We start from the raw sequence: 21087 nt of genomic DNA, 5'->3' as shown, positions 1-21087 counted from the left end.
AAGCACACACACACACACAAGCACACACGGCAGCCAGAATTAAGGCCAAACTTACAAACTTAGTCTTACAACTGGTCTGAGGATTAAGTCCAAAAGTTTGTTGTGCTTGGAGGGAGCAAGTGAAACAAAGCCAAATAGTGAGTGAAAAATGGAGAGAGAGAGACTAAGCAAAAGAGTGAGGAAGAGTGTGTGTGTGAGAGAGAAAGAAAACAGAAACAGAGAAAGAAGAAAGAGAAACAGGTCTGGCCACAACGAGAACCACATGTTCAACAAGAAGGACCACAACACAGCTTGAGGGAATGCTTAGAAATTTGGAGTTTGTTATTGTCCAGCACATATATCCACTGGTTCTGACCCATCAGAGATCTAATGCTCTGCATTTGCAAGTTTCTCATGTTGAGAAGCTGCCGACTGCTTCATGATATAGATCTGCCTTCTGCTCCCTGGAGAAGCTGCACGTTTAAGTGGCGGTTCACAGGACCACGAAAAGGTCACGTTAGGAGGGGAGGCGGGGTGCTTACGATCCCATCATAATGTTTATTGTGTTTTTTAGTGTTTCTGTCCAAGTGTCCCAGTTGTACAAGTACTTAATTTGGGTTTCCACACATGTTAATCTGGATTAATTAATGGTCAGACGGTAACTGAATGACACAGATGGTGCAGTTTTATGTTAATGACTTCAGCCAATACAAAACAAATTACTTAATTATCAAGAGCTTCTTGTGTTTTTAGACTTGCTAACTTTACAAAGTAGCCAGAAGCCAGTTTTTTTTCGATCTATTAACTTCATTTTCACTGAATTTAGACAGCCACAATAAACTTTGTGATATATCACATTACAGTACAGCGACAATCACGGAAGCTCATCAATGCAAAAAACAAACTCTTGGAGGACCCGCAAGTTTGTGACCCGCAAGCCTGATAAGCGACTATAGATGACATGATTGCAATGAGAAAATGGATGGATGGATCTTAACACATCACTGTCTTGAGTTGAGCAAAAATGATTAAAGTGTCCCGTATCCAAGCAAACGTTCCTAGTCCTCTTAGACAATGGTATAAAATTGCATCATTATTAGCTTTTAAGCTTTTAAGAACTGTAGAAATGGGTTGGACTGCATGCTGGAGCTTTAGAGAAGACGGTTCGCCCTGGTGGTCCTGCAGCAACTGCGTCCTCTTAATAGTTTGTTTTAGCAAAGCTTCACATTATTAATCTCTTGGCTTTTGGACTCCAATGTGTTCGTTGAGTTGACAGCATTTCAACAATAACAAGCTCAGCAGCCCTTCCAGAATCAACCTCATAACATCTGACAGTGCTAAGTCCAAGAATAAGACATGAGTGTGGAGTCCAGGCGCCTCCATCCAACATCCAGTTTGCATTACAAATATTCTGCAGGGTGGAGCAACAGAGCACTGAACTTCTTGTTTTAGGTCTTCAATGCATGTTTAAGAGTCCGTCTCTGTCGTGATTGCATCGGTGATGGTGTTGTACGATAAATGACTCAAGGTATTATCAGATTTTGTGTTATTGGAGGACTTAACAACTATAACAAGGAACAGATGTAGTCGGAGGGAGGTTATAATGCTCAATATCTGCAAAAGGACTGTGCTTTGTTCAGATGGAGGATTAAGAGGCTTTCTACAGACTGCTATGCCTCACAGAATAATAATATTATTTCAAGACATTTTTTATTAATAAATATTTGTTTTGAAAATATATGTTCAAGAAAGTGGACTTAATCTCACAATCAAGGCAATTTGTAAAAAACTTGTTCAAGGATTTTCTGCTTTTGCTGGATAAAGTTTCCATTATCATAATTTGTACATTTAATATGGTTAAGAAGTGTTTCTGAATCTTCATTAGCTTTTAGTGTTTCTTTTTAACCTCAGACTAACCTACAGCAGTTTCAGAGGGAAATAAAATCCTTACAAGAGCAAATAAACAAGTTGGAGTCATGAAGAAACAGATGGGTTGAGGCCAAGCAGACAATAATGAACAGCATTACAGTTACAGTTTGAATTGTGAGCGCTGCATGTTTTGTGACTGCCTGATCTTGGATTCAAGAGTGAGGTCTCTTTGTAGATTTAATACAACCTTTGTAGCAGAAGTACTACTTAAGGCAATTTCTTCAAAAGTCTTTTTCTGAACACAAAAGCTGAAAAAACATCAAATATCTCTGAAATGTAAAGAACTACTTTTTATTTTTTTACATTACACAAAATGTCTGCTGGGTAGAAAAACAAACCAGTTTGAAGACCGCACTGTGGGTTCTGAGAAAATAATGTGAGAATTTATTTTCAATTTAAACTTTTAATGATTAATGGATTAATCATGATGATAATCAACAGATGAATTAATCAGTAAAATCAAAAATTATGTAGCGACCGTGCATTTAATAAACAGTGATGGGATTACTGTGAACAAACCATTAATGGATTTACATTTAAGGTACATAACAGCATATACTTATAATTTACATAAATATCTAATATAATATTTAATGACCCACCCTCAGAGGTGATATTTTTGCCTTCCGCATCATAACAATGACCAACCTGAAAGTAAGTTTGAACAAATAGATTTTTTTTTTTCATACATACGTGAAGAAACATTTGTGGCAGGAGTCCCAGTGAGATGAAAAGAATAAGAGAAGATTGAGAAAGAAGGAGGCATATGAAGGGAAGAGAAGAGAGACGGATAAACATGGACGTGGATGTAAAACGTTTCCTGGCTGAGGTGATTGTTAGCTAACAACAAACAAATGGGCTGTGGCACTGACGGAGCTCAGTGGTGGACTTTTTATTCTGGACGTAGCATCTAAATTTAACCCACAATTGTTTCCAGGCTCAGGAGAAACGGCATCCCACCCACAAGTGAATCAGACACAAAATCAGAGGTCCCATTCGACTTTCATTGCCATCAATCAGCTAAGGCCATGTCCCCTGCCAGCATGACATCATAGCATACCTATTGTGATATTAACAAGCCAGGGAAGTCATTTCTGACTCTGGCAGCAGGAGTCAGACAATGTCAGGTTTAATCAAATCTGAGCAGATCAGATGAAGAACATTTGGGATTGCTCAATACTCTGGGGTAATAATGCTACAGTGTAAAATCAGGTTTGCATGCTGGGGTTGCTTACATTCAGTCACACTACAAACATTTATTGGCACAGACAGGTTGTTTTAAGTGATATTTCTGGGGCACAGTTACCCCAAAAGGGATTCATTATGAGAGAATTTATGTCTCACGTGGTCCAGCTGTTTCCACATGGTTTTTATGTAATTCTTGTTTTGTAAAATGTACATATCTGTTTAAATCTCTATCAGGCATGGATGTCTTGTTTGATTTCGTATTGCATTCACAGGATATACATGTTTGTCTTGCATTTTCTACTGTGTTGTTATGTATGGATGTATGATACGGCTGAAGTCATACAGGAGCCACTTTACAACTGTCAGTCAGGTAAATAAGGACAACCTGTAGCAACATGCTAGTAGCAGACAGAACATTGCAGGATGTTCTGCCATCAGTGCTTGACCTGACAATGTAAAACAGAAGCAAGTGAAAAAGTTCGAGTACAAAAAGAGTAATGCATTTGAAGTGAATCAAAAGCGTCTGACAAAAATACCAATGCTTACTTTGTCAAATCTTGAGGGACAAGGAATCGATCCGCCTTGCAACAAACAGGTAAATCAGTGCACAAGGAATTTTCACTTTGAATGTTAATATGTGACCAATCACATATGTCTATATGTTTATGGGTCTTCCTCTGTGGCTTAATGATATGCTGGCAACGATGAATTGGTCCCTTTTACATGTCCTGTTAAAAGCAGGACTCTCGCACCTTTATAGAGCCTCTCTGTTCAGAATGAAAATAAAGTACCCGAATGGAGAGTCATTGTTTTTCTACCACTAAGCCTTAATATACACCAACATGCCATATAAAACATCTGTTGATGTGTTGAACAAGGTCGCCATGGTAAATAGATGATGGCAAAACAAGAAATGGGAATAAATTAGCAATGTTTTGTCCTGGAACACTTCTGATCACACTTACGTAAGAGTCCTAGGTCATAATTGTAGCGTCGCCTACTGGCAACAGGAAGCAGGTCTGAAGCCTGGTGAATCAGTAAATGGTAAAACAAGGATGATATTTAAGAAACTGGCATCTATGTATAAAATAAATTAAACCACAAAGATTTAGGTAGAAGTTAAAAAAGCACTGAGTGTTTGGACAGCAACACAATTTGGACTGGGTTAGTGGGAGACGACCAACACTAAGAGGCAGGACCACAACAGTGTGGCTTGGCACAGCCCTCGTTTGCTGTGAAGACTCACTGGAAACATATGTTTGTGGCTTGGCCCAATTAAACTGGCTTTCGGTAACACAACATGTCCAACATTCTAGATTAGAACTGGGCTAACAAAGTCTAGATTACCCATTGTTTGTGAGTTAAACAACATATTATATATTTTACTAAGATAAATTATGTGTATCTTCAGCGTTCCAAGTTTTGACTTTGAGATCTAAATGTCTTTTGAACTGAAAATCCACATTAAATGTTCATTCTACAAACAGAAAGCTAATCACCAACGGGCATTTGGACTTCTCAAGTGCCCCACAGATATGAGTGTTAACCACAGAGTTGAGTTCTTTGGGAAAACCAAAATCCTGGTGAAAACGAAAGTGTATAAACATCTTCCCTTTTGCAGTGATCTAGCATCCATTCATATTAGCTGACCTTCAAATATGGTGAGGTTCTTCAGGGCCATGGAATGCTCCCAGTCCTTCAGGCGCAGATCTTCTGTGATCGTGTTGAGGATCTCCATCTCATTCCTCAGCTCGGCTTCCGTGTGGACATGGGTCACCCAAAGGCTGCTGGTATCCTCTGTGATGTTGCTGATCTGGATCTGAGCAGCAAGAGTCCAGACTGAGTGGGTGTTACCGCCACAAGTATAGCAAAACTTAGCTCAGCATTGTCTGTGTATACAGTAACTGTGGACTTTGTGCTTCCAGCAAAAAAATTTAAAAGCATTTCAACCTGCAAGTCCTGTATCTTCATGTGATGAATACTGATGTCACTGCTGAAGGTGTGATTGACAGCTCCCACCGTCCAATTAACATCGTCCACTTTGTCTCTCAGCTTGCTCATCTGTCCTGAAGTCTCTCTGATGGACAACAGATGCAAATTGAACGTTATCATACATCTAATAAATATTTTTTCTTCATTATGATACAGTTACACTCTCAAACCAATGAGTTTCTTAATTGTAAAGCTGAAGGAGAACCTGAGGAGTATTTCCTGAGTGTGGAGCCAGGTGGAGGCTCTCGACACCTCTGAGGTCAAGCCTGTTATGTTCCTGTCAGTGGAGCTGCTCAGAGAGGACAGCCTGTCGTCCAGATGAACGAGGTAGCCCTCCGACTGGAGGGAGTGAGCCTGGACGCTCCTCACGTCCATCTCCAGACTCTGTGGGTAACAGTACGTCATAACATCTTCAATGCTACCATAGAATTTCATTTTTGAGTGTTGCTTGCTATATTAATCTATCATCTATGGGAACTACTGTATACAGAGCATAAAGGTCCAAGGAACTTGAAATTACATAGATATAGTACATATAGTAAATATTTAGTTACATTACACCACTGCTGTAATGTGATGCTGTCCTGAAACAGGAAGAATGACTGCAGCAGTTAAAAGCTGTTTAATATTCATTTGGGTACATGACTATTGATGTAAGCCAGACAGACTTTTTTGCATCCATCCTCTATAAACCTGCTCTGGGAAAGCTCTCATTTCTACTTTTTCATCATGTGTCATACCTTGATGAGGATCTCCAGCCTCTGCAGCCAGTCACTGTGGTTCTGGAAGAGGTTCTCCAGTTTCCAGATGTTCTCCAAGAGGTCAGCCTGAGTTGACACCTCACCCAGGTTCTGCTGGAGCAGCCGAGAGCGCTCCGATATCCGGGTCGCATTCTCCACCACAACCTCCTGCCGCTGCGAAGAAACATGGGTACGAGACACTGGGGAGGGAAAAAGAAAGAAAGACATTTGAGAGATTTGATTTGGAAGTTGAAGTGCCGATCCCTCGGCCACTGTTAAGTCCCCAAATCGAGTATCATTTTCTATCAATCACTACGGTCAGCTTGGATCAAACCAGAATTTTAACACAAAGCAGATGCCGATTTAGTCACTTGCACTAATCTTCTATTTAATCTCCAAGGAGGAGCTGGAAAGTGTTGCGAGTGAGATGGACTTCAGAAACATTGTGCTTAGACTGCTGCCTATGCAATAATAGATAGATAGATGGATGGATGGATGGATGGATTGGTGGATGGATGGATGGATGCTCTGCTACATATATTATTTTGTCGAGTCAAGTATTGATTTGATTCACTCACTCAGATTCAGCAGGTCGTTCTTACAGTTTACTGTGTCTCCAATGCAACTAAAACTGAATTTGGCGTCTACATAACGCTGTTCGTCCAAGAGAACAAGCATTAGTCAGCGGAGTCAGTTGTCAATTCCCAGTGCTGTAAAGGTAGACTATCGCATTTGAGAACAAAACAATTTTGACACTTTCACTGAACTTCCTTTTGTATCATATGGAAAAAGTATTGAATATTTGGCTTCATTTATCCATTTATAATTTTACAAGATAACAAGATTAATAGATAAATAGTAGTTGTCAGGTTCACGTACAGCTATCTGCTAAGCTCAGAAGTACTGCTAAGATCTTTTTTATTCCAGGATGTAAAAATTCTTATTCATGATTTTGTTTCGAGCCAACTGGATGACATGTTCATCAGCTGCATTAATCAAACACTTCCAGCTTGTACAAAATACTATCAACTCTTAACTTGAAGCAGGAAATACAGTCAAGTTTTAGTGTTTTTATACTTGTTATCTTTAGAATTCCTTTTACAGCTGTTTCATAGGTTCATCTGACATCAATGATCATCTGTTCACCCTCCCCTCTGCTCTGTAACCTGAGATCTGCTCACTGGTTCTTGGCCCCTGGTGCAGGGTGGGACCAAATGGTACTTTGTGGTCAAGGGTCCTGAACATTGAATTAGCCTCCTCCTGAAATAAAGTGTCTTCTCTGAAGCTGTATTAAAGATACAGTAAATTATATTGGTTTTAAATGGCTTTTAGTTTAGCTCTTTATTTTCTTTATTTGCTTTAAAAATGTCTCAGTGTCATGCTAATAGTATTATATTTGGTAATTTACCACTGATGAGGCCACTTTTCTGAAGAAAATACTTCTGCTTTAGATCATTTTGATTAATCAAGTAAATAATCCGGGTATTTCCTATGTGGATTCTTTACACATGTTTTTGTTGTTCGTAGGGATTTAGGACAACATGAGCTTGATCACAGACATGTTTATTTAGCTATGAAATCACATTTGGTGACAGTTGACGTATTGTTAATGAACCTATCCTGTCTTGTTTTTGGCTACGACATAAAGACCACGTCTTTTTCCTCCTCTCTGTTCTTGACTGTGTGTAATGGGGGAAAATCTCCCCGGTTTCATGTTATGTTGAGGTGATGTTGCATAGTAACGGTTCGATAGCCTTGGACGTGTCTTGAAACTAGATCTTCTACATTTCGCTATGACGACATGTTCTCAGCAGGACAGCAGGGACCAATATGTGCAAAATAAAACTGGAGATAAAAGAATTGTTCGGGAAATGAGAGGAAATGCATAATTTCACACATGCTCTTTAACAACCTGGTATTCAATGAATGATTCCCATATCTGAGAGAAATAAAAATGTGTTTCTGCAAGGATTCCTGTGGTGGCATTAAGACTAAGAACCATCTGCATGACCAAGGAGCTAAAAGAGTGATGCACAGTCACCTCGTTGCAAACAGATTCATCTTATTATGTGTGTTAGGTTTATTCTTAATGATCTAAAACCTAAACATGCTGAAATCAATTCACTACAAACAACACTTAACTGCTAAATGATGGTCTGTCAGTATTGGCAGTATTTTCTCAAAGAACAGACGCCCAAAAAGTTTTGATCAGAAGCACATCTCTGAAAAGGAAGAAGAATGAGAAGAACAAAGCCAAAGAGATGATAATGGCTAATAAGAGAAAGATGATAAAATAAAATAAGGTGAAGGTAAAAAAATGAAAATCAGGAACTGGAAGCAGAGGAGAAGGGGAAGGAGAATGGTTTTAATCCTCGATCAATGCTGCAAGGGCAGTTATTAGTTAAATGATGCTAAAAGCTTAAGCAGGACGTCTACCTCACCTTGGAGATTGAAATAAAGTAGGTGGTAGAGTAATAATAAAAGTGTGGTGTTGGTTTATCCCAACTCACCATGATCTCACTCAGATGAAACTGATTAAATACTAGAGATGTGAACAATTGGAATTTTATAGCATGATGAAATCAAAGTGATTATAACTTGCCATCAACTCAATTGATGATTATGTATTACTATGGCATATGATTACCATTTCAAATATACTATTAATTTAGATAAACACACTCATCCCATGAAAAAGGTAAATAAACCAGGCTATGTCTCATCTAAATACTGGCCAAATAACTTCTTGATAATTTACTTCATGACTATTATTTTATCCCCAGCTCCTGATTTTGTTACCGTTTCATCATAACTGTAATTCTGCTTGATGGCTCCTACTTGCTCATCATGGAAATGGAATAAAACCCATCAACACATGCGGGTTTGTGTTTGCTCAAGCACCAAATTGGCCTGATTAACCAAGCAACTTCCTCTTGGTTGCAATCATAAAAATACATCTTCAAATGATCAAATAATCAAGCACTTAATTATTAGCAAATGCTATAGGTGTAACTAATAGAATGAATCACACCAACCAGGGTGATGAAGGTAAAATGGGACAGAGGAAGGACAGCATCTTTGGTAGCCTGGCATAAAAAAACTGTACTGTATTTATGAAATTGACATTGAGGTAAATTTCCCCACCAGGAAGAAAACACACATGGGTATTCCACTAGATAATCTTGTAAGGATAGTATAAATGTTACAGATGGAGCCCTGGGACACAGTTTATTGTAATCCAAGATTGGATTCCACATTTTATGAAACCTCAGAGTGGTTTGACTCGTTTAAGCTTGAGAATTACATTTCTTAACCACAAATTATGTTCTGTGAGCAGGAGTGAAGACATATGAACTTATTACTATATATTGTTGCCAGAACATGTTGCCAAATATTTGACTTTGTTTCCTCAAAACCCCAGGACGTAACCTGTCAGCGTCATTAACCACTCTGAATATCTAATCGATTAGTCAACTTTCATCCAGGAGACCCGAGCTTCAACCATACTCTTAACAAATGCACTACCAGCATCTTCCATCCTTCTGCCCTAACGCTGTTTACGGTGCTGCTGCCCAGTCATCGGTCCTCTGGTCAAATCTCCAGCCTCTCGTCTGTAATCCAGTCTGGATGTTGAGCCTCGTCATCAGTCTCCTGGATCAATCGTACATCTCATCCTCCATGTTGGTTCTGTTCATACACTCATGAGTGGCCAAACCCATCTGGGTGTTTTCTCAGCCTTGACCTATCCACTAGAAGTCTCCAGTTCCACTGCTATCCTCTAACCTTCCTTTCCAGTCCCAGGGCTTTCTGCCAGAGGTCTCTGACTCCTTTGCGAGTGGTTATTCATTTAACATTGTTTATATGAGCTCTGTCTTCTGTGTCTACATCTGGATCCAATTCCATGTGAAGACAGTATCAAGCAAAACAAAAAGGACACTAATGGCGTATGATTGTGAAAGTGCATAGCCTTAGTTTTAAAGAGCCATTTTGGAAGTATGTTGGGTTAAAATGTTCAAGCATACTGCAGGGTTCTGACCTGTGCTCCTGAAACCATGGTTACTAATCTCCCTGGTTAACCCTGTCACTGGCATCTTAATAAAGAGTGTGTTCACAAGTGTGTGTGTGTGTGTGTGTGTGTGTGTGTGTGTGTGTGTGTGTGTGTGTGTGTGTGTGTGTGTGTGTGTGTGTGTGTGTGTGTGTGTGTGTGTGTGTGTGTGTGTGTGTGTGTGTGTGTGTGTGTGTTCTAAACACATGAAAGCTGCTTTATTTAGGAATCACAGAGGCACTGGGTGTCTCTAGGGACCCATGTGCATCACAGGGATCTTCAGATTTTCAAATCATGTTTATTTGTCTGATCCAATATGATTCCTAATAAATCCCAAACTGTTGAAAGAAAACATTCACAGAAGGGTGTAAAGATCAAATGTTCATTTCAACATTTTCAGAACATGAATCATTCTGCTGATTTTTTTTTCTTTTTTTTTTTTGACCAAAAGTACATCTTGAGTTATTGTTGTTTTTTCCCCTCATAAAATAATGTGATGACTTGAAATATTTCTATTTTTTCTTAAAACATTAACACATTATTCTTGAAATATTCCAGAAAATATGTTGTTCTTCCTGTATTACCACCCATTGATAAACATATTCTCTTACATTGTTCATTCAACTTCATTCCTCATTTTTACTCCTAAAAGGTTTAACCTTTTCTTCTTAAAATAACACTTATTCAAATATCATGGTCTATCACTTATTGTACTGTAACATTTATAAGTCTTTTTCTAAAGCTACAAAATGACCTGACCTTGCCATGTTTGTCTCTCTGCCGCTCATAAAATGAGCAACAGAATGTAAACGCGATTACTTTGATTACATAACTTATTTATTCCCATAGTATACATCAACTCCTACACTGAAAAACTGGCACAGTCACTTAAAACCCTTCAATGGAGAACCATAACTTGGCAAAAGTCCTTATTTACTGGACGATGGACCTCCATGAAGGGGTTGGATATGGATGATGTATTTGTTACACATTTCATTGAAGTTTATCCCAACAGTCAAACAGCACAGGAATAAGAAAACAAAATGTCTTGTATGTTGATGGAGGTCTATGGAGCTCCTGGACGCTTCTCACCAAAGCAAGGACCAGGTGTTAAAAACTTAACAAGTACAGATGAGGTTTTTTTGAGGTGTAATTAAAGATGGAAAGGCTTTGGTGAAAGTTATTCCAAATATTTCGACATTTTAACTTGGTTTCTCAATTAAATGGGAAATAATTTCTGGCTCCAATGATGTGCTGGCAATGTGTCCGGGGTGTACCCCGCCTCTTTCCCGTAGCCAGCTGGGATAGGCCCCAGCAACACTCAAGTTAAAGTGGCTGAAGATGAAACGATTACGGTCTTCTTGTCTTTGAGAAAATGAATGGATATATGGATGGAAATAATCAGTCTTAATTAATCCTGGTTGGTGAATGATCTGGTTTAGTTGGTAAAATAATGACTAGATCTGTCTACAAACCAAATAAATACATACATTCTGAACAAAAACAGTTGGTTCCATCAATTTATGTCAGATTATAATAACAGTATGGAATGTGTGTAAATGATCAATTCTACTTGCGATGAACACACACCGATATTCTGATGGTATCCACTGCTTCGTAATGTATTTAATGTCTGATGTTCTCCTAGTAACAATAATAAAAAGTAAAAAGTGAGATATGGGTGACACACATCTATCAAACTGTGTTTTTATGTGTTCCACAGAATAAAACACCCCCAACCAGACAAAAAAGTGACCAACATTCCCCTTTACTCTGAAGGGATGCCAGCAGCAGGGTGGGAGGGAAACAATGAAGAAAGAATCCTTTTGGAGATCAGAACGTCTTCCAGCAAGAAATGAAAAGGAAATTTCAGGATCTTAAAGTCTGACAGAGAACAATCTGTATTGCTTGACATCACATGAAAAGGCTCCCGTTAGGTAGTTTTAAAGGGATTCATATCCACAAGTTCAGCTCAGTTACAAGCAACCATCTTCAAGAGGAAATAAGTAGAATAGTTTAAACTGGATTAATTTAGGAGAGAAGAAAGTAAAACAGGAAAGGGATGAAGAGACATAAACGTGGAAGAAAATGGAGCTAAAATCAATACCACATTATCATTTTGCGCATACAGTATACTGAAACGCACTAACACCTGTAAATGAATTTGCTAATTTCTTCTGACAACCACCTACGCCACCATCTTTAAAATAAAGTCCCACATTTGGAAACCTGATGAATCCATGAAAACATTTATTATTCATAAAATATTGATTACAGCTGTTGGATGGAACTTCTTATATTAATTCATTTATTATGTGTTTATTTTTTTTTTTAACTGCAACAATAAAACAATGAGGTTTTTATAGAGGTTCGTATTAAATCTAGATCCTGTGTCTGAATGTGAAAGTAGGAAACAACTTTATAATCACATCACACACCAGACACAACAACACACACAAACAAATACCCACAACAAGCAGACCGTAGAGCTCCAGTGGGAATGAAAGAATTCCTTTTGATTGTTGACTGAGTATACTGGAGGCCTGTATGGAGGACCAGACGGAAATGATTGGATGGTTAATCCGGAAACGGCTCTGAAAACAAAAGCCTTTGTCCTTGTCATATTGCACTCATGATTTTATTTTGCTTTGTACTACAATATAAACCACAAGCTGGTTGCTAATGTTGAATATTTAGAGGCTACATAACTAGATATAGAATTGGATTGGTGGGAATCAAACAATGAATCATCATTCAATTCAATAAGTTGATAAAAAAAACCCAAATTCAGCTTTGTTAGACTGCAAATATTGTTTTTGTCTCACCTAGTACAATTATTCAGAGTCATATCCTTGGGGTCAGAAGTTAAATGTGGGAAATGCCAAAGAAAACATGACCTATAATAAATGCGCCCTCCTCAATCATGACACTAAGGAAAGGCAAAATATAAGAGGAAGACAGTGGGATTTATGGGAAATGTGGTCCTGATTTCGGTAAACCGCTAGTGTCACATAAATCTTCGATATCTGTTTGGCCTGCAGCTGAGCCTTTATCTATCTATCTGCCCTGTTGTTGTGATCCGCAGGGAATGCTGTCATATATCTGGAACGGTGTCGTGAACCCACACGGCTGTGGCTGCGTACATCACCGCTAAGCGACAGAATTCAATTACAACTAAAATAAATAGTGTTTCCAAACACGCTTGTTGAGTTTTTAATTCAAACTGACGGACCTGTTTAAAGTAGGACGTCATGGTGGCAGCAACATCATCCTGTTTATTTGGCCCTTTTACGGAGGGATAAACAACAGTGTCTCTAACTGGAGCCGTTGTGTTTCAGTGTCTCTGGGCGAGGATGAGGAGTTTATGCTCGGTGCACGACCAGCTGTAACTCAGCTGCAGGAATGTCCAGATGATGTGACGGCGTCAGCGGTGGTTGATTGTGAAGCGTGGACCCCGTCTGATGTGGCAGACATCAAAGCGAGTCTCTAGCTGCGAGGGCGGAGTGAATGTGTGTGTCTTTGTGTGTGTTTGTTCAGTCAGGTTACCCAGTATGTGTCCCTGCTGGGGTGTCTGTCTGTCTCCTGGGGTGATGCTTATACATATACACATATATACATACTGTATAGAAGATATACAGCTACTCCTCAACATACAAACAAAAGTGGTTCCGAGAGGTTGTTTGTATGTTGAATTGTTCATAAGTCATTATTTATTAAATGTCAATCTATAATCATCATTTGTGGTCATTTAAATGCCATCATTATTCTAAATAAAAAAGTAATATTCCCTAACTTTCCAGAAACAATAACCGGACATAAAAACCCCACATAATAATAAAATAAAATGCACGTAAAGGCCGTTTAGAGATCAGTAATTCTCGAATATAGGTTGGTTTAAAAAAAACCCACAATAATAATCAAGTTTAGGTAATTTCACTTGACTTAATAATTGCTCTCCACAAATATTAGATTCTTAGATAAATCACTAGAAAAACTTTAAAAGCACATGTCATGTTATTGTACAATATATAAGAATAAAAGCATAAAATCATATTAAAATATGTACATATAGTTCAAATATCTACCGTTAAGCACCACTCGTTATTCATGTGATTGCTTTGAATTCAAATTAGTTTACGCTACACTTTGCTCCTTATAATTTAATCCTTGAGGAGAAAAAGAAGAAAACACAAGAACTCTCCACCAGAAAGCGGAACTGCAGGACAATAGTCGGATATGGTGGAGCGCGTTTGTTCACATCTTTGAACGTTCGTAAGTTAAATGCTCATAAGTTAAAATTAGTGTTAAAATGAATAAATGCTTTGATGCACAGAGAATCATTATTTAACCAGTAACTGATGAGGTGAAATATTACAGATGCAGTTAAAACGTTGAGTCTAAATCCAGCTGGAAACCGATGCCCCTGCTGTGGCAAGAGCCCGGTTCTCATCGTGCTGCGTAGTATGTGTTCTCTGGATTTTGCTTAGCTCCAGCACGGTTATCTCAATGAAAATCTTTGGCAGTTTGTGTGAAACAGACCGGCTCAGAGCCTACAGAGTTTTTGGAATATGTTGCTGCTCAATTAGCCTGCCAGAAAAAGCTTAAAAAAAAGGTACTTAAACACAATAATTGAAGGTGCCTGCTAAATCCCTGAAGGTTTAACAGTCCTCCTGTAGATCTGAACAATCTCTGTAACTGTTAATGGAGAGCTGCATCACTGAGGCCTGCTGTTTTTTTATACATGTAGGAGTAAATTACACACTACAGTGCTCCTCTTTATGGTCTTAGAGGCTGAAAGTTCACAACTTTCAGCCACAACTTATTCTGTTCAAAGTAAAATACAGCTGGATATAAAAAGGTACTGCTCTACGATCGGAATGTTCACTTTTATAATAACGTGTTCATGATAAATAATATGGACGGCAAATCTCAGGCATTATGAAAGAATCTCTGATCTCCAAAAACACGCAAACACTTGAGACTCACCTCTCATAGATGATTCCTGAAAGATTTGATGTAAGCCAAGCATCACTGACGCAGTAGGTGCCACTGTTACAAAAGGGTCATAGCTGTATAAAATGATCTTGGGTGAAAGTCTTCAAAGTCATCTCCTGGATTTGGGTTTGTCAGCTGTGGCTCCAGGCTGCTGGTAACGCTGCCAGAGCCTGGAGTGCTTTGGAATATAGAGTATCCCGGATACAATAGAATCTGATTCCCCTTCCTCAGATATTCCAAATACATTTCTTTGTGATGCATTCAGACAAGCCCTGACTTCAGCAGAGATGGTATCAGAGAAGGTTCTGTCAGACCCTAACCCCTCATTTTTATCGTGCATTATGCACACATGCACAAATGATGTATTTTTCAAGTGTAGATCTGAACGCCTTTTTGCTTCGGTTAAGTTCGAGTAAAGCATTTCTTATGTGCTGCACTTTCTTCCCATCAAACAACCTGAAATTTTCAGATATAGATATTCTCCCACTGACCATCGTTCGATTGAGCCATGCGAATAGTTTTGCCAAAATTGATTTTAAAATTCTAAAACAGCAGCAGGATTCTTACCTAAACTTTAGTCTTGCTATGGAAAAAGTATTCTCTAAGCCACAGCTAGTTAAAAGTGAAAAGACCTTCACAAACAAGAGCAACACTCATCCCCATAAACTGCTTTTGTGGGGGGATTTAACGTAAAATTTTTACTATGTTGTGGAACACATGTTTTCATCCACGCTTCTAAATGATAAGAAACAAATTTTCTTGTAACAGTTATAACAGACTGATTAGACATTATGCAGCTTCACAAACACAATGAAACCACTGGCACTAATTGTTGCACCAAGACTGTAATGACGGCAAATTATTCTGCCTCAAAACGACATGCAAAATTACAGAAAAAATTATTTTTGGCTACAGGAGAGAGACTGACATGGTGACACACACACAGACACACACACACATACATACACATAGAATGAGGTCTGGTGTAATTAGTCTTGACATGCTGATGACTTGTCTTTGACTTGCTGATTGAGGCTGAACATTGACTTTTGGTACTTGTTGAAGGATGAAGAATTGACTCTTTTTCTGTACCCCCTCCCCTCTGATGATGGACTTCTTGGAACTCTGGACCCTCTCCAGACTCTCTGTGTAGAAAGCAGTCTAACCACATTGCAGAATCTCATTAGAAAAGGCTTTATGCTGCAGTGTGTCTTGTGTGTAGTCATGAGTGTGGCTTGCGTGTATATGTTCAACCCTGCATTTTATTCTTTGCATTAGGCAGATATTTTTGCACAGATGTACACATGTTTATGTTTGTGTTCATACGATGTGGTTGTGCATTAATACTTAATATATGAGACGTCTTTCTATTCCGGTGGCCAAAGAATGTTACCATGTGTTTAAGTTAGTGTTTTTAAGTTAGAATTTTTGGCACATGCCCTGTGTGTGCGTGTTTGTGTGTGTGTGTGTGTGTGTGCATTTGAGTAATATCCTGCAGGCAAAGGAATTTCTCACCGGTTGACTGTGAGCAGGCTAACATCACAAACGTCTCATCTTCAGCAGCAAAAATTCTGATTGTTTTCCCAAGGGAACGGTTTAAAACCTTTAAAGTTTCTCTTTAAAGTCGTTAGGAGGGGAAGTTTGTGGTGTCAAATTAAACCTCAAAGTTTTTTTTTCTGCAGACATATTTAACCACACACATATGCTTTACATTCAACACAGGGTTTTACGTTGGGACAGAGCGATATCAAAATGTTTTCAGCATCTGATTGTCAGATAAAGCAGAGGCTGATTTGTATCAGAATATGGAGAATAAAACCTCCAAACGTCTTCATACCTTTCAGAAAAACTGAAAGAAATAATGAATGAGAGATTTCCACTGGGTTACATAAATTTTGGAGAGCCTGGATGTTTACGAGTGCCAGTATCAGAATTAAGAACTATGAATAATGTGCTATCCTGAAGCCAAAGGGACTTTTTCCTACGGGAGGAAATATTAATGCAGAACTCAGAAGTGACTATGATAACATGCATGACCAAATCCAGCTCAGGCCAAGGACCGAAATAACCCTGCGCCGTCTGCCCAGGCCTGTTGCTTGTTCCTGCCCGGTGGTAATAACCCCGTTAGCTATCCCTGGAAGACAGAAAGTCGGACTCAAAGATTTCATGTCTTTAAAGAAGAATAACAAACTCACCCTCATGTTTTCCAGCAATTAAATGGCTAAGGAAAGGAGCACAATCATGCCAAACCTGTGGGCTGCATGTTTGCTCGGACTGGAAAACATGACTCAGCTGCACCTACAGTCGAAGTTGAAAAGAGGCGTGGAGGCCATGCTTTAGATTTTAAGATCTGCTGCATGTAGATGAACCATCCATCCTCAACCATATAAAATAAATATATGGTTGAGGTCTGGTTGTTATAAGATAATAACAGCCAGACCTCCTGACGTTCTGTGTAACAGGTGGATCCATGTCGGTCAATGGATTTTACTAACATGGTCAAAATGTACCAGTTCTTTCAGATGTACTGACTGGGCCAAGGGCGCGGGGTGGTAATCGACCACTTCATATCAATCCAGCTTGTAAAAAAGAGTTATAAAATGTGTAAATTGAGCTTAAACCTCTTCTCAGAACAGCCAGAAAGTTATCAGCCCAGGCTCCATCTGCAGAGCCATATATGGTCCAATCACTGGTCATTAGATGTGTTTGCTGGGTGTTTTACAAAAGTTGTTATTCTGAAAACTGGCTCCACACGTAACAAGGTATTTGTACCGACGACTAGCCAAAACGTAACTGAAAACATCCCAACCCTCAGCAGAGAAAAGAGGATCTATGGCCTCCTCCAAATTAAATTGCTAGAAAACATGAGGCCGTAATCCCGCATGGTTCTTTTGATGTTCTTGATCTGGGACATGTCATAGACACACACACACACACACACACACACACACACACACATACAAAAAGATCCCATTCAAAACCGTATGAACTGTTCTAAGAAAGGGTACCTCTATTCAAGAGCCAGCTTTGTCAAATTGAGATTAGGTGACTTATGCAGTCAGCAGGCATGAAAACACAACAAGGATCAATGTTGAATAAAACTAAGCTCACATGTAACCTCTGCTTTAAGCAGCTCTGACTTGTCGACCACGGACCAGGTCTGTGTGCTGGTAGCTGTGTGCGGACAATTTGTGTGTTACATGTGTTTGAAACGTGAAGACTTCCAGAAACACACACACACGCACGCACGCACGCACACACACACACACACACACACACACACACACACACCACATCTTGCCACTGTGTTTGTACACTTTAAATCACAGACATATGTAGATAATGTGAGCCTAGTTCACAGGGACGTGTTCATAAGCTGCTAATAACATGATACACGTGCAAACGCTTGATGCTCAAACATGCATTAACCAAAGTGTGTGTGTGTGTGTGTGTGTGTGTGTGTGTGTGTGTGTGTGTGTGTGTGTGTGTGTGTGTGTGTGTGTGTGTGTGTGTGTGTGTGTGTGTGTGTGTGTGTGTGTGTGTGTGTGTGTGTGTGTGTGTGTGTGTGTGCAAGATGGAAACAAAACACTGGCGCCGAGGAGGTTCTGTTTTCATCTGTGTCCGTTTGTTTGTTAGTTGATTGGTGCAAAAAAAAAAACACATCAAGTAAGATTTCCTTGGGAATTCGAGGAAGGATGTGAACAAGCCAAATGCACATTTAGTTTAAATTTTTGTCAGAGGAGAGTTTAAAGGATCATTTTCTTCTTTTTTGATCATTGCAAAGTCATTTTTAGATATTTCCTAATTACAGAAAGCTAAAGAACCAGTTTCCACTAAACCTCCTGATGGGGTGAAGCGAGGATCAGGACAGCTAAACAAAGGATTGTGTGGGATTGTACAGCTTCGGGGGGATAAATTCTCTGCACTGAGGGCCATTCATGTTAGTGAATATTACTGAATTTTGAGTTTGTATAGTTCCCTTTTTAAACATCCACCAGAAAACACAACTTACTAGAACTTGTCAACAATATTCACTCTTTCATCTCTATTTTTGGTCTCCACCACACTGCGAGATAAACATGTGGCTACTGCAAAATGTTTCACAATATCAGCAAACTCCATCAAGGTGCTGAGAAAAATCATTTTACTTGAAATAACAACACCGGAGTGAGAATATTTGTCAGAGTCAGTATGCTTCTCGTTATAATCCTCCTGCCCTATCCTGCGGCAGTGTTCTACATTGTTTTATCTGCTACCTAAGATAATAGGACGGATAAAACATCTGAAAGCGCTCAATTCTTTTGCACTGCTTCTGACATTAAAATGAATGGACACACACAAAAAAAAACTGCAGCCTCAGACAAAATCCCCGCATCTTTCTTCTTTTTTGAAAAGTGAACAAAAGTTAACGGTATTACAGGAATATCACCTCATCCTGCATGAAGGAGGAGGTGGTTTTCCTGTAATACCGTCTGACACACAGAAAAATGTTCACTTGAGCGTAAAGTTTCGTTGCTCAAGATCTCAAACTGCACAGTGACCGCACCATCCATCCAGGAAAATGTGATCTTATCAGCAGCGCTTAAATCTCTGCATTATCAGTCCCACGCAGCAGGAAAGTACAGAATGGCTCCTCCGCTCTGAAACTACACAGATACTTTCAGATGAACTCCGGGGACAATCCTACTTGTTTTGATACCTCAGAAAACAAGAAGCAAAGAGACTTTTAGAGATGCAAGAGCAGAATACTGACCAGTGCAGCACCTCTTCCCCCTTTTCTGTGTATACCTCCAACTATTTTATAACTAATGATATAAATTTCCTATTGTCAGCTTGGCGGTGAAACACTCCATGAATCGTAGAAATACCTCTCAGTCACATGTGAGCCTGTAAATTATGAGAGGAGGCTGCCCTCTTTGATCCAGGAGGATGGAGTAAATGTGTTCTCCCACTGGCATTTGTCCGGGTTAGCCCACAGTGTTTCTGGGAAGTAGAGTCTTCCAAAATTACATCATGCATACATCACTCTGCCTGGATGTGATGCACGGTTAGCTGCAGCTTTAATGCTAAGAAGATAAAGTATATCAATTCATTGGAAGGCAATGAACTGACGGCAGAGTCAGAAACCTCCCCAGCTTTCACCTCCAGATGATAACAGCTTGAGCTCCGGCTCGGGAGGCATTTAAGCAGGCTCAGATAGGGACTATCAAAGGGTTTGACCGTGGGAGTTCTAGCCGATTGGACCGTCTGTGCTGTGTTGTATCTGCTGGTTAGCTTGGTGGAGATAATGCACTGATAATACAGCTTTAAACATCCTGGTGACGGTGAATGGAGCAGGATACATCTGGCTCCTCCATCCTCAGTTTTATCTTGTCTCTGGTTCCGTTTATCACCCTCCTTCCTCCTCACTTGCCCCTAAAAATAAGATTTAGGATCCAATGAGCTGCCGCAGCGAATGTCGCCTTGTGCTCGTCATGTTATGAATGCAGATGTTTCCAGCTAAAGATGTGGTTCCGCAATCCTGCTAGCTATGAAATATGGATTTGTTTGAATGCATGGAAGACGTTGGCAGAGCCTTGAGGCTGGGAGGAAGCCAGGGAGGAAACATAGTAGTTGGACAAAACAAAAAAGTTGACAGAGAACTCAAACAGAAAGCAAATGTGGATAACGGAGTTGAATCCGCGCTCGCATTTGGAAAGCTGGCAGCCAGCGACGATTCATTTTGCATCACGTAAATGTGTGTGTGTGTGTGTGTGTGGCGAAAGGGGCCTCCCCTGTTGTTATGCTGGAGCCACTTAGCTTTTGGATGGATGGCATTTAATTAAGACAGGACGACTGAAAAGTCTGGTTTGATTGCTTTTCTAAAACAGCCTCATCTGAAAGCCTTAAATAACCAAATACCTCTGTGGTGACAGCAAATCAGGACCTGGGAATACGTCCACAGCCTCGTCTATTTAATGGCATCAACCGGGTGGGAAGGGGAAGCAAGAAAGAGGGGGGGTCTTGAAATGATATTAGGATTAGTTAGAGCGGTCGACTCCTCCAGGATCGACCGGTCTGAAGCCAGAAGGTTCTGTCGCTTCACTGTCCCACTCTATCGGCCGTAATTATTCTGGCCTTTAACCTTTTCATTCTGTGTCCGTCATCCTCTCTTTGTCTTCTCACTCTAATAACAGAGTTGACTTTTAAAGGGAAGCCAAAGACATAAAACCACACACA

General features: G+C 39.6%; 1 protein-coding gene across 1 annotated transcript in view; it reads right to left on the bottom strand.

The window, feature by feature from the left end:
- scara5 (scavenger receptor class A, member 5 (putative)) overlaps positions 1–21087 on the bottom strand; it is a 49633-nt gene that overhangs the window by 18613 nt on the left and 9933 nt on the right. Inside the window, exons 4-7 of the mRNA XM_068342196.1 lie at positions 5829–6028; positions 5294–5472; positions 5047–5173; positions 4747–4915 (exon numbers count right to left, since the gene is read on the bottom strand). Of these exons, the coding sequence (XP_068198297.1) occupies positions 4747–4915; positions 5047–5173; positions 5294–5472; positions 5829–6028 (675 nt within the window). The remainder of the gene's footprint in view (positions 1–4746; positions 4916–5046; positions 5174–5293; positions 5473–5828; positions 6029–21087) is intronic.

The sequence above is a fragment of the Antennarius striatus genome, chromosome 19, assembly GCF_040054535.1.
Source record: "Antennarius striatus isolate MH-2024 chromosome 19, ASM4005453v1, whole genome shotgun sequence".
In the NCBI taxonomy this organism is placed as follows: domain Eukaryota; kingdom Metazoa; phylum Chordata; class Actinopteri; order Lophiiformes; family Antennariidae; genus Antennarius; species Antennarius striatus.
This window is presented reverse-complemented; position numbering and strand designations above follow the sequence as displayed.